The sequence below is a fragment of the Orycteropus afer genome, unplaced genomic scaffold (genome assembly GCF_000298275.1).
Source record: "Orycteropus afer afer isolate SDZICR_OR568_19922 unplaced genomic scaffold, OryAfe1.0 scaffold00005, whole genome shotgun sequence".
Taxonomy (NCBI): domain Eukaryota; kingdom Metazoa; phylum Chordata; class Mammalia; order Tubulidentata; family Orycteropodidae; genus Orycteropus; species Orycteropus afer.
The window spans coordinates 4,598,040-4,613,301 of NW_006921592.1; the positions used below are offsets into that span (position 1 = coordinate 4,598,040).

Genomic DNA, 15,262 nt, shown 5'->3' on the forward strand with positions numbered 1-15,262 from the left:
AAAAAAATAAAAAAAAAAAAAAAAAGCATGCAAACAGCCATGTAAGATGCCACTATTGGTTTCTTATCTTTCTTCTGGAGCAAAGAAGAGTAAAGAAAATCAGACACATGTAAACAATTAGTCCCAGAGACTAGTGGACCATGGGAACCTCAAGGTAGATGACCCTGAGATCAGAAGAATTAGATGGTACCTGGCTAATACTGACAAATACTAGGAAAGGGATCAAAATTGAAGATCTTGGATAGAGTGGGAGAAAAATGAGGAACAAAATTCAAAATCATAAAAAAGACCAAGCTTACCAGTTTTATAGAGACTGCTGAAACTCCTGAGACTCTGGCCCCTAGTCACCCTTGGGGACTGAAATTGGACTCACTCCCATGGCTTAACCTTCAGCCAAAGAATAGACAGTCCTATGAGGTGAACAATTACACCAGGGGCGTGCACTCCTTAAAACAATCAGCCATAGGAGATCAGAGGGTGGCATTTGCTTAGGAAGAAAGCCAGAATGCAGGAATTCATAGGAAAGGATAAAGGGAAAGAAGTGGGAAGAGACATTTAGCATTGTGGGGATTGCAATAATATCACAAAATAAAATATGTATGAATTGTTGAACGGAAAATAAATTTGTTCTGTAAATTTTCACCCAAGACACAATATAAAGTTAAAAAGAAAGGAACGAACAAACAAACAAAAAAGAAAGGAAGTGCTAAAGAGCAAAGGTGCCACTTTAAAGACTAAGGTCGGCCTGATCCAAGCCATTGATTTTCAGTAGTCTCATATGCATGTGGAAGCATGACAATCGATAAGGAAGACTTCAGAAAAGTTGATGCATTTGAATTGTGGTGTTGGCAAAGAATATTGAATATGCCATGGACTGATAGAAGAACAGAGCTCTGGTGGCAGTGGTGGTTAAAGAATTCAGCTGCTAAACAAAAGGTCACCAGCTGCTCCATGGGAGAAAGATTCAGACTGCTTCTGTGAAGATTTACAGCTTTGGAAACTCTATGGGGCAGTTCTACTCTGTCCTTTAGGGCTGCTATCTACGAGTTGAAATCGACTCGATAGCAGTGGGTTTAGCTTTGGTTTTGGCCATAAGAATGAACAAATCTATCTTGGGAGAAGTACAGCCAAAATGCTCTTTAGGAGCAAGAATGGCCCGATTTTAACTGTCATATTTCGGTCGTATCATCAGGAGGATATCATGCTTGGTAAAGCAGAGGCTCAGTGTAAAAGGAGAAGACCCTCAACAAGAGTGACCGGCACAGTGGCTGCAATGACGGGCTCAAGAACAGCAGTGATTGTGAGGATGGGCCAGGATCGGGCAATGTTTTGCTCTGTTGTACATGGGGTTGCTGTGAATTGGCAACCTAACAACAACCACAACAATGCTACAGGAATTGAGAGTTCCTGAATGCAATTCATTTTCCCAAGTAGTTTCAATGTTTTCTCTGCTTTTTTCTTTTTAGTTGCTGTTCAAAATCTCCTCTTGAAGTAGATAACAATAAGGTAGTTGGTTCCTAGTACAAGCTGTGTATATATGAACACACTCTTCTCAGCTCATGTATCAATTACCAAAGCGTCATTCTGCATGACTTTAAAGAAGTAGTGGGCATATGTACAGTCCAGAAGTCAGCCGGCCGACAAAATCCCATAATATGATGCCGTTAATCTACTGTTTTTGAAACCAAAAACATTTTTCCTAAATGGGAGGAAATCATACATACCAGCTCATTTTTAACGCTGAGATTCCCTCATGTTGTAAGAGTTTTAGGAAATTAGACAGAAGAAAAAATTAAAGTTTTGACAGCTTTAGTGTTTCTCATATACTTTTGGTGTTTTGATTCATTTAATTCCCAATAAAAGATTATTATTGTCATGCTACTGTCTTGAATGATTTACTGTTTTATTAAAACAGGTAGTAGGGAACAGAAGAATAGAAAAGCCTGTTTTAAATGACAATCTGAAGGAACTTAATCTAACTGAGGATTGTTAAATGACCATCAGAAGCAATATTCAGAAACAATTTCTTTGTTCATTCAGCCATTGCACAAACATAAATGGAATGTCAGATGCTGGGAATCCAAAGATTAATAATGCATAGTCCCTGCTTACAGTCATCTTATGGCTGAACTGGGTGTATAAACAAATAATTGCCACACAGTGTGATAGTTTCAAACTAACAGATATATGTCCTAAGTGCGTGGTGACATAATGAAGGGAAGGTTCAGTGTTGCAGTATCTGAGGGGATCCAGTAAACAGAAACACTATCTCCCACCTGAGTTCTGAATAATTTTTTTTTTTTTTTAAAGAGAGACAGATGGAAGCCAAAATACCAGGTTCCTTACTAATAGAGTCCATATTGGAGGGCCTGGCTTTGGGAACTTTGCCAGATGGTCTTGCTAATAAAAAAGCCAGTTATCATCAAGTTGATTCTGACTCATGGCAACCCCATGTGTGTCAGAGTAGAACTGTGCTCCAGGGGGGTTTCAACGGCTGATTTTCACAAGTCGGTCACCAGGCTTTTCTTCTGAGGCACCTCTGGGTAAAACTGAAAGTCCAACCTTTTGATTAGCAACCAAGTGCATTAACTGTTTGCATCACCTAGGAATTCTGTTTTGACAATTACTACAAATTAAATAGAATAGTAAGGATAATAAAACTCATTTACCATTCTGAAGATAGAGCTTTTGCTTCCCCAATGAGAATTTGCTTGTAATACTGAGCAACACCAAAGAGATGACGTTTTAATATATATTCTAATGTAATATTCCATTACAAGGGCATACGATATAATATTATATTGGTACATACATTAAAACTTCATGTTAGTTAAATGGGGAACTGAACTCCTGTTTGTTAACATTCAGAATTTTGCATGCAGACCTCTTTCTTTAGGGTCCTCTATAATCCATTCTCTCTCTATATTCGATACATGGCAAATATTAAGTTTTGAGAAACGTTAGTTACATTCATGAATATAACTAGTTACATTCATGATCCCTGATGAACACATATCAAAAACTTCTTGATTCTTGTGGAAATCTATCAGTGACTTTGGACTCTACCAGTCTCTGGCATAATAACAGAAATTAGAGTTTTAATAGACTGCGTGCAAGCATGAAATCCCAGAGTTGGACAGAAATTTTCTGTGCTCATTTGGAACTTGGCTCTGACTATGATTTCTCTGTCACAGATTTTGGGGTAGAGAGAGCTCCCACAGGGAAAGCAGAGTGCAATGACATGGAAACTGAATAGAACCTTGGCTAGGTTAGGAGTCATTGCTATTTTAGTCATTTCCAGATGTCTGCTATTGTAGTTTTAAGGGGAGGGGAAAGATAGGGAGTGTGACTTACCCACTGGGTGGAAATGGAGGGTGATCCTCTTCTAAGCCTTTCAACTCATTTTTAAAGCCACCCTTCAATACAGTACTAAGATGGACTTGATAAAGCTTTTGTAAATTATACTCTTTAGGAGTACTTCTTTCATTTAAATACTTAACTGTATATGTAGCAAATATACAAACTGAGCAAGTCTTTCTGAGAGAATTAGAGTCCCAGGAAAAGCAACACCCTTACCTCCTTCAGTTGTGATTTAATATTTATGAAATCCCAGCTAGTGAGCATATGTTTAATGGTACATACATCCGGTTAGCTAGCTGCCCCAGTAGCTATCGTGTTAACCTAACAAGCTCACCAGATACTTACTATATATCTACTTTCTCCTTCATGTTGTTTTTGGGTTATTTTTTATCCCAATGTTGTCATCATGAATTATAAAGCAAGATGTCAAGTTGTAATATTTATGGATGTGGAGATGAAGCCCTCTGAAATATTTTCAAGGGAGACATCTGTGATCCTTTCCAAGTGTCTCTGGTGCAACCAGGAACCAATCCAGAGGTACAGGTCAAATGTGCATGCTGGATTGGTAAAATTTATGTTCCTTGTTTTTCTGAAAAGGTATGGAACTAGCATAATACAAATATAGGCAATGGAAAACGCTAGAGAAGCAATATCACACAGTGGTTAAGTATATGGGATTTGAATTAGACTGAGCCAGTTCAAGTTCAGACTCTGTCACTTACTAGCTTCCTGAACTTGAACACATTAATCTTTCTAAGGCTCAATTTCTTCATCTATAAAATGGGTATAACAATAGTAGCTTTTGGTTCTTTGTGTGGGGGGGGGAGAAGGAGGGGGACGGTGGTGCATAATAGATAACAACTCCTCCTATTCAACCAATTTTTGAGCCAATCAGAAATAAGACAAAGGATAAGATAGTTGGAGGTCAACATGTCATCTTCAGTACTGTAAAAACTGATGTTAAAGGATGTGGTATCTCTCTATGGGCAAATGGATATTAAATCAGGCAAGAGATCTGTAAGACAGGTAGGCCCACCTGAAGGTCCAAACAGGGTAGAACAAGAATGAATTTAAAATATCTAGGAAGATGCAGAGACCTTAACTATATGAACGTAAAACAAGAAGACATCATGGAACTGAATGTTGGGAAATCCTGTCAATAAGTATTCTGCTGGCATGATTTCTGGGTCTTGGGCAGCTGGCCAATGCATGACTATTTGTTATCTTGGACATAAAATTGGCCTACCTGCTCCCTGTATTTGAGGGATCCCCCCCCCCACTTTCTTGAACTGAAAATTCAGATACAGCCAGGTGTAATGAAGAGAAGTGTAGTGCTTCAGTTTTTACCTAAAACTCAAACCAAAACCAAACTCACTGCCGTGGAGTCAGATCCAACTCATAGCAACCTCTCTTTGGGTTTCCAAGGCAGTATCACTGTGGAAATAGATTGCCCAAACTTCCTTCCAAGAATTGGCTGGTGGGTTTGAACTGCCAGCCTTCTGGTTAGTGGTCAAATGCCTTAGGCACTATGCCACCAGAGCTCCCAGTTTCTACCTACACCCCTCTTATCCCATTCCATCTCTAGTTAAGCTCAGGACAATCTTTGAGATTTTCTGCAGATCTTTCCAGCTAGTTTTTATAGAATCTTAAAAATAATTTTTTCCCGAATTTGAAAACAAGTTTCCCTCCCCCACACACAAGGGTTCCATTGGTTTCTGAATTGAATGAGGCATGAAATTTAAGGCAGTTCTCCAAGTTACTTCTTTTTATTCTTCCTCTGGGACTTAGCATCCAGGCATTTCCTTCTCTTCCTCCTTCTACTTCTTCCTTGCCTTTTCCTCACTCCCAATCTTCTTTATCCTGCTTTTTTTCAGTAGTGGGCTTCAAAGTCCCTGGTTTGGTATGAATGATATTAAAAGCAACCAATTAGACTTCTTAAGACTTCAGGGTAACTCACTTGATCACAAGAGGAAGCCCCAGATTGGCAAGTTATTATCTTCTCATTTCAGATAGCTTCATGATTTTAATTTATTGCCAAAGAGAGGATGTCAGAGAGAAGATGGGCATGTGGATATGTAGTAATATGGAAATAAGGCTTCAACACTGAGAGTGAAAAATACATTCAATGGAGAAAGATAAAAAGATGAACATTGTAAAGAGAGCAACATCAGAATATGCCCATGTCCTGCATATATAGAGGGGGTTACTGAGGTGACTTTGGGAGATCGTAATTCCAACGCTGGCAGATAATTTTTAGGAAGAACACTTAATGCAGAGATAAACATGATGGTTATGGGAGAATGTCGTAATAGGCTTGAGGAATAGAAGGTTGTGCAGATTGTCTCCAATGTCACTTCACCTGCACCTCATTTTTACTAAGTGTGTTCAGAGGCTCAGCCTCTGTGGTTTAAGGAGAACAGATACAATAAGTGATCTCTGGTGGTGCAGTGGTTAAAACTCTCAACTGCCAACCAAATGATCAGTGGTTCAAACCTGCCAGCTGTCTGTGGGAGAAAGATGTGGCAGTCTGGTTCTGTAAAGATTTTCAGCCTTGGAAACCCTGTGGGACAGTTCTACTCTATCCTATAGGATCACCATAAGTTTGAGTTGAACTGATGACTGTGGGTTTGGCATTTTTGATTTGATGTAATTATGGCTCAGGTGATTGGAAATAGAAACTTACCACAACACTTTGAAGAAATATGTTTCAGATTCTCCTCCCCAATAGTAAGCAAACTATTAAAATTGAAAATCTAATGACACCAAGGAGTGTGTTTTGATGTTTAAATCAATGGACCTTTCACAGTAATGACTCCACAGCTGAGCAAGCCTATATTTGGTTAAAAATGTGGTCTACTTAGAAGTCACTGAATTTCAAATAAACCAAAAATCTGCCAATCAACGTGGCAGCATAACATTCGTTCTACGGAGCAAAACAATAGGGCTCATGTCAAAGCCATCACCCAAGTTTGAAAATTAATGTCATTTTGTTATTCCTCTTAAAAGTTTATTTATTTATTTTTAATAGCTCTTCAGAGCATCTGCTAACTGACTTCGTTGTTGGATTTCAGGGCTTGGCACAGTATTCCGTTCTCTTCTATGGCTATTATAACAATCAACGAACAATTGGATGGATGAATTTCAGGTTGCCACTCTCCTATTTTCTGGTGGGCATTATGTGCATTGGATATAGCTTTCTGGTTGTCCTCAAAGCGTAAGTTTCATTTGTCTCTTGAGAAGCAAACAATAATTTCCATAATCAAGCAAGGGAATTAATTTGAGAACTGAATATAGTTTTGCTGGTATTGTATGTCTAGAGGGTGCAGCATGTGTAAGAAATGAAATATAGCTTTAATACTCACAGTAATGTCAGACTATTACATCCTCAAGATAAAAGGATTGAACACAAGCACAAGCCTTGGTTCATCTCACTGGGTCAGACTGATGATTGCACGCCTAGCCTGTGTTTAAATATATTAAAAACATGCCTTTTTGTCTCCAAGGTGTGAATGAATGTTGCCACAAGGCAGTGAAACAGCCGCTGGAATGGTGCAGAGAGCTTTTTAACTTGCAGAATCAGCTCAATAGGCAGACTCTGTTGCTATCTGTTCATTTTTTAAAAACCCAGAATAATTGCTCATCCAAAAAATTTCAGCTGCATAATACAGCAAAACAAATGGCCCCCAATGAGACAGTCATGATCAACTGTATAATCATGGTTTGTTTTGGAAAAGAATTTATTAGAGCATGGGGAAGGGTTTCATTGGGGAAGCAATGAAACGGCAGTCCGTTTTTTGTTTTTGTTTTTTTTCTTTTTCCTTGCCTGAAATATACTTGTAACACCCTGCTTGAAGATGCTGCAGAAAGCTAGCACAGTCATTTTGGGATGGGGATGTGAATAATTTATTGTGTAGCCAATTTTCTGAACTAGTTTAGCAGAAGAGTGGAAACATCTCAGTTAACGTCTGTCATCCTTTTATTTGGCTGTGTGCATGTGAATCAGCCCTTTGCCTTGTTGGCGAGAAGGTCCTCTGCCCGAGGGAACAGGAGAGATGAAGCACACAGTCACCCTTAGCACGGGCTCTCTGGAATTGTCTGTGACGTGCTTTGTGTCCTGTCCCTGCCGGACTTACTGGTTCTTCTGAAGAAAGCTGTTATGTTTAGTTTTTAAGCCCTTTTAGGATTTGGAAACAGCCTCAATGGGGACTCTACATCCAAGACATATATCTACCTGTTCAAACGGAATTAAAAAAAAACCAAAAAACTCACTGCTGTTGAGTCAGATCCTAGTCATAGTGACCCCTCCTTGGGTTTCTGAGATGGTTTCACTATGGAAATAGATTGTCCCACCTTCCTTCCGAGGAGTGGCTGGTGGGTTTGAACCGCCAACCTTCTGGTTAGTAGTCAAATCCCTTAAGCACTACTGATGACATACTACCATATTCCCAAAATTAACAACACTTTTCAGTCTTTTGCGCATATCAGTTTGGCAGGATTCAAGTCAAGAATGCCGTTTATATTAACGAGGACTGTGACTATCATTTCTGTGTTGATCCTTTAGTCTCCATGGTCACTGGAAAAGATTGGTTTGTTATGTTCAGTTACTCAGCTTTTTCAGTGATTCTGCAGAGACAGTATAACCTAGTGGTGGAGAGTGAGAGCTCTTGAGTCTTTCCTGCCTGGGTTCAAATCCTAGCTCCACTTCTGCCATATAACCTTAGACAAATTGTTTTACTGCACTATTCTGTTCCTCGTGTTTAATGGAGGTATTACATAAATATAAGCATGGTTGGGAGCTCTGGTGGCATAGTGCCTAAGGCATTTGACTGCTAACCAGAAGACTGGTGGTTCAAACCCACCAGCCACTCCTTGGAAGGAAGATTGGGTGCTCTACTTCCGTAGTGATACTGCCTCAGAAACCCAAGGAGAAGGGGTCGCTATGAGTCAGATCCAACTCTACGGCAGTGAGTTGAGTTAGTGAGGATGAAATGAGTTAGCACATACAAAGCCCTTAGAATGTGCCTGGAACATCAAATGACAAATAGTGATTGTTTATTTTGGGGGATTTTAATTCATAGTCTTATTAAAGAACCAAACAAAGTAAGCATGGTAAAGATTGGGACCATATAATAGCCCCCAAAGGCAGGGCAGACCCATTCGGTCATGTAGTTGAACGTTAATAGTTTTTATGTCTATTAGAAAAATTTTTCTGGCAAATGAATTTGAAGTATCTAGAACAGTATTGTGCAAATTATAAGGCAAGTCACACGTAAAATTTAACATTTTCTAGTTGTTGTTGTTGTTGTTGTTAGGTGCTGTCAAGTTGGACCCGACTCATAGCGACCCCTCCTTGGATTTCTGAGGTAGTATCACTACAGAAGTAGATTGCCCAACCTTCCTTCTGAGGAGTGGCTGGTGGGTTTGAACTGCCAGCCTTCTGGTTAGCAATCAAGTGCCTTAGGCACTATGCTACCAGAGTTCCTTTTTCTAGTTGTTGTTGTTGTTGTTATGTGCCGTCGAGTCGGCCCCGACTCATAGCGACCCCTCCTTGGGTTTCCGAGGCAGTAGCAATGTTTAAAAAGAAAAAGGTGAAATTTATTTTAATATTATATTTTACTCAACTCAATACATTATATTATCATTTTAACTTATAATTAATATAAAAATTATTGAGAGATTTTCTTTCTTTTTTTGTATCAAGTCTTTGAAATGTGGTGTGTATTTTATACTTCTAATACATCTCAATTTGAAGTATGCACATTACAAGTAGTCAATAACTACATGTGGCTAGAAGTGGTGACTTTTTTGAATTTATTCAAAGATGCCGTTTAGGATAGCTGCAAGGCACTAACTCCACACTTTGGATGAACTCCACACTTTTGCCTTCAGAGTTACTCATGATGCCAACCAAAGCAGCTTGGATGTAGTCCCTTACTTTTGAGTACTCATTGTCTGATTGACAACTGGCTTAAATTCATTGATATTTCAAAAGCACGATATGACTCCCATCTTCATCCCCTGGCCATTTCTTTGTACTGTGCTTCTCTTTTGTAGGCCAATTTGCTCCTTCCACCAAACAACATACTTTGTTGTATACTTGGTTGAATATTCTTTTTTGGTAGATGGGAAAATGGAAGTTCAGCAGAGTTGGATGGTTTGACTGAGCTCCAATAGCCAGTAAATTGCAGAACAGATCCTGGAAAACATTCTTTAGTTCACGTACAAATCTCATCTCTCATCAGAATGGATCTGTGATGATGACGGCAAGGACCTGCCTCTATTTTGACCTTGGTGGCCATTCAATTTAATATTAAAGTTTTCCTCTTCTATTGCCAAATTCCTTTGGAGTTATATGGCCTTGAAATAATTTCTGTGGTCAACAATTTTGTGAAAAACAAATTAAATCTATCACAACAATGTTTTTGTCTTACAAAACATTTATATATTCTATTATATTAAATCATGGACAATCTCAGATAACGTTTCTAAATAAATGAAATTTTATTTTTTTTCCCTTGAAAAAATCCTAGACTAGTAAATAGCATCACAATAAATGGGGAAAAGATTGAAGTTGTCAAAGACTTTCATGTCCCTGAGTGGTGCAGATAGTTTGTGTTCAGCTGCTGACTAAAAGCTTCGTGGTTCAAATCCACCCACCAGGCCAAAGCAAGAAAGGCTTTGATTCTGCTTCCGCAAGATTGTCGTTAGGTCCCATCAAGTTGATTTCAACTAATAACAACCCCATATGAGAGAGTGAAACTCCCCATAGGGTTTCCTTGGCTGTTATCTTTATGGAAGCAAATCACCATGTCTTACTCTAACAGAGTTGCTGGGTGAGTTGAAACTGCCAACATTTCAGCACTTACCGTTGTTCTGCTGTAAGATTATAGCCACTGAAAACCTTATGGAACACATTTCTACTCTGACACACATGCAACCACCATGAGTTGGAATTGACTTGATGACAATGCACTAGCTAATTTTTCAGAGGCTCTATTTCCTTTTCACTTCTTTTGTGAACAGCTAACAGATAGCTGTTATCTACTTAATACCATGCCTTCAAAGTCTTCCATGTGTCTTGATATCTTTGCATGATAATCTTAACCTCAAAATTGTTTCTCTTTCTTCCTCCCAAATGAATATTTCTTTGCTGCAGAAATCTCCCCTAGTTAGCTGTTTTAGAGAAATGCATCAGGTTCTCTCATAGGCCACAATCTAGTGTTTTACTTCTGAGAGTTATTTTCACTGGAGAGTATGATGTTTGATGTTTTTAAGGATGGATTTCAGCCTGACAGGCAAGCTATGGAAGGATCAGGAAGGCTGGCCTACAGGGCAGGAAGTTTCATAAATTCCACAAAGCTATGGTTGTATGCTCTTCTTCAAACTACAGTTCACTTTATTTCAAATTCCAGGATTTTCTGCACCAAGCAGAAAAGCAGTGAAGTATGAGAGACTTAATGGCACCATTTTCTAGTCTTCCATTTCATATTACTGTTTAATGAGCTATATCTAATATTATAATATTCAATGTGAAAAATTATTCTTACTGCAAGTATGAATTGGAGGTAGTAAATAGTCCAAGATCAATTGCAACCATTTGCAATGTGAGATGGCATTGTCAAAATCTATCATAATGACAAGGATAGAATTAAAGAGCAATAGTGTAACAAGCATTTGCTATGTATTGTGTCATGGGTAAAGCTATTTGTGCTGTATGTATTTATTTGGTGAGGCTCTTTTCAGGATTTTTTTTACTTCCAGAATCACAATTCATTTGCTTATTCATTAATTTAATAAACATTTATTGAGTACCTATTCTCAGTACCCTAGGGGGTTATCTACTGAACAAACTTAAGTCCCTGCCCTCGTGGTGCTCAGTTGGGGAAACAGGGTAGACGAAGAACAACCAGTGGATTATGGCCAATATACTCTGAATTTATATTTTTGTGAGGTTATCCTTTGCAGTCAACTTTAGTTTCTTCTTTCTCTAGAATGTGCTACATGTTGTTCAATATATCCCTCACTATAATTTTCTTTTCCTTGTGTAGTAGTCTTACCCTGTGAGTTTCTAGAGAGATGAGTGCTACTTTTCTCTCAATCACTTTCCTATTTCTTTATGTCAGCAAAAGGTATATTATAGTGACCTTGTTGGCTTAAAAGGAGCCCTGGTGGGACTGAGATTAAAGCACTCAGCTGCCGATTGAAAGTCAGGGATTGAACTCATCATCTGCTCTATGGGAAAAAGATGTGATTGTCTGCTTATGTAAAGATGTACCACCTTGGAAACACTATTGTTGTGGTTGTTGTTAGGTGCAGTTGAGTCATCTCCAACTCATAGTGACCCTATGTACAACAGAACAAAACTCTGCCTAGTTCAGTGCCAGCCTCAAGATCCTTGCTATACCTGACCCCATCGTTGCAACCACTGTGTCAATGCACCTTGTTGAAGACCTTCGCCTTTCTTGTTGACCCTCCACTTTACCAAGCATGACATCCTTCTCCAGGGAATGGTCTCTTCTGACAGCATGACCTAAGTAGATGAGTTGAAGTCTGGCCAATTCTCGCTTCCAAGTACCATTCCAGCTACACTTCTTCCAGGACAGATTTGTTAGTTCTTTCAGCAGTCCATGGTACTTTCAGTATTCTTCACCAACATCACAACTCAAAAACATCAACTCTTCTTCAGTCTTCCTTATTCATTGTCCAGCTCTCCTATGAGGTGATGGAAAATACCATGGCTTGGGTTAGGCACACCTTAGTCTTCGAGGAGACATCTTTGCTCTTCATCACTTGAAAGAGGTCTTTTGCAGCAGATTTGCCTGATGCAATACATCTTCTGATGTCTTGATTGCTGCTTCCATTGGTGTTGATTGCAGAATCAAAGTCTTTGACAACTTCAATCTTTTCCCCATTTATTGTGATACTGTTTATTGGTCTAGTTGTAAGGGTTTTTTTTTTTTTTTTTTTTTTTATTGAGGTGTAATCCATACTGAAGACTGTAGTCTTCAGTCTTCATCAGTGAGTGCTTCAAGTCATCCTCACTTTCAGCAAGAATATCGCAGGTGGTTAATGAGTCTTCCTCCAATCCTGATGCCATATTCTTATGGTGTCTTAGATTGGATAATGGAGTGGAGATTAAATAAATGAACAAAAGCTTACCTTTGTCATATCTCTGTTTTGTACTGCTGGATGTTGTTGTTATTTTTGTTATGTGCCGTCGAGTTGGACCCGACCCACAGCTGCCCCTCCTTGGATTTCTGAGGCAGTATCACTACAGAAGTAGATTCCTCCATCTTCCTTCTGAGGAGTGGCTGGTGGGTTTGAACCGCCAGCCTTCTGGTTAACAGTCAAGTGCCTTAGCCACTATGCTACCAGAGCTCCCTGGTGGATAAAGTCCAGTAAGTCACTGCATGTCTTTTAGTCTCAGTCTCTTCGCCTGTAAAAAGAGATTAAGATTAGCATGACCTCTTGCCAAATTTTTGAAGAGGATAAATATGAGAATACAATGTAAACACCATTTGCAAAAAGCAAAATATTAGACCAAGGTTAGGGATTATTATTTCTGGTTATTTCTCATAATGTATTAGTCCACAGGGAGCTCTGGTGGCATAGTGCCTAAGGCATGTGACTGCTAACCAGAAGGTTGGCCATTCAAATCCACCAACCACTCCTCAGAAGGAAAATTGGGCAATCTACTTCTGTAGAGATACTGCCTCAGAAACCCAAGAAGGAAGGGGTTGCTAATAGTCAGAACCAACTCGACTGCAGAGATTTTTTTTTTTTTTTTTAAGGAGTGGGGCTAATGGTGAGGGAATTTAGATGACCAGAGAGGTACCTGCCAACCTATAATGTCAGCTTTATGTCACTGTAACCCTTTCTTTTTTGGTTCCATATCACTCTAAAATTAAAAACAAAAACACAAAACCATATGTGGATATATTATAATAGGTCACATGATATTTCAATTTTGCTGTTTATGATGGTAGTGGAAAAAAAGAAGAATACGTGGAATATAGATTTCTAACTACTGACATAAATCGACAAGCAACACTATATATGTTTTAAAAATACTAATTAGAATACCTGTACCATTATTTGATGTTGTTATTGTTGTTAGGTGCCATTGAGTTAATTCTAACTCATAGTGACTCTATCTACAACCAAACGAAACAAAAAGTCTTTGCTTTATGATCAAAAGTTATAGAAAAAGGGAAAATTTAAAGGCATTTTGTATAATTATTCTTTGGGAGGATAGTCTAGAGGGAATTGAAATCTATGTAGGAGTTTCTTGGCCAGGGTTAATCCATCAATAAGTCAGGGATCTGGGGAACCAACTAAAGTTGCATGGAACAATTTACATGTCTACACCTACTCCTCAATTATTGACTATCTCATTATCTGACATTTAGCATTTATGATTATAGTAAAAAATCTATTGACTATTTCACTCATTGACATACACCTGGCAGTAACAAACACTAAAGTGTGAGGAGAGAATAAGGCTACCTGTGATGGTTAAAGTTATGTGTCAACTTAGGTGGGCCATGATTCCCAGTGATTTGTCAGTTATGCAATGTTGTAACTTGGTAGTTATGTAATGACGTAGTCACCCTCCATTTTGTGATCTAATGTGGTCATCCTATATTTCACATGATGCCAGTTTTCACACAACAACCTGGTCTTTGGAACCTAACCTTGTCACTAAGTGAGGAGTGAGTGTATACATTTTTTTTTTTCATCAGATTCTTAATGATATCTTTATTCCACAAAAAACTAATTATATGAAATTATTCTCTTGGGTGAAGAAAACAAATAAAAGCATGTATTTTTATATAATTCATTTAACTGTTAAAATCACCAATGCTTACTAGTCATTTAGTCTTGAAGCCTGGAAAAAGACCAGTCTAAAAATCTGAAGCAAACAAGCAAGCAAACAAAAAACCCAAAAAAACCCAAAAATTTAAAAATCAACTGCTATCTTCTTGTTGGAACAAATTTAAAAAAAAAATATGTGTATTTTTTAGATATTACTTTTCTAACTTACCTGTAAGTATGTTTTGACACTCCCTGCCCTCTCACTTTCTTCTTATATTCTGGCACCTTGGGTAAACTCTCTCTTCTTCTTTTTAAAAGTTTTATTTATTTATTTATTTTACTGTGATTTGGGTAAAAGCTTATAGACTAAATTGGTTTCCCCTTCACTAATTCATACATATTTTGTTTTGTGACATTCATTCCAATCCCCACAATGTGATAGCCCTCTTTCCACTTCCCCTCTGTGTTTACCATTTCTCTGTCCTTCTTTCCTATACCTTCCTGCCTTTGTAACTTTATCCCTGGGCAAACGCTGCCGTTTTCATCTCATATAGCTGGTTGTTCTAATGCGTATGTACCTCCCTGGTATTCTTACAGGATGACTCAAAATATTGGTGATGATGGGGGTGGTGATGACAACACTTTCAAATTCAGTTGGATGGTGTTCACAAGCTGGGACTACCTGATTGGCAATCCTGAAACAGCAGACAACAAATTTAATTCTATCACAATGAACTTTAAGGTAAAGATACAAACTTCAAATGCATCTCCTTTGTATTTTTGAAGAACAAAATCAGAGCCATTCCATATGGTGTAGGTAGTGAAGTATCTTGACAATTAAAAGAATGACTTACTATTTCTGCCTAGCAAGATCTGTGTAGGGCTCTGTTTATGACTGGAAAATATCTGATGATTCATAACAGCACTCTTATCCCTCTAGGACTTTTCTTCTCTAAATTTGGTAATAAAATAATGCCAGTGGCTTGAAATATGAGACCATTAGTAATCAGAATCAGATATTTTGATTACTAGAACAATGCTCATTAATTATTTACTGGAAAAATTACCTCAATATTTAAAATGACTC

The 15,262-nt window shown here is 38.3% G+C and overlaps 1 protein-coding gene across 1 annotated transcript in view; it reads left to right on the plus strand.

The window, feature by feature from the left end:
* The window catches only part of TMC1 (transmembrane channel like 1), a 259,470-nt gene that overhangs the window by 198,208 nt on the left and 46,000 nt on the right, over window positions 1–15,262 (plus strand). The window contains exons 11-12 of the mRNA XM_007939572.1: window positions 6,432–6,574; window positions 14,773–14,917. Coding sequence (XP_007937763.1) covers window positions 6,432–6,574; window positions 14,773–14,917 — 288 coding nt within the window. The remainder of the gene's footprint in view (window positions 1–6,431; window positions 6,575–14,772; window positions 14,918–15,262) is intronic.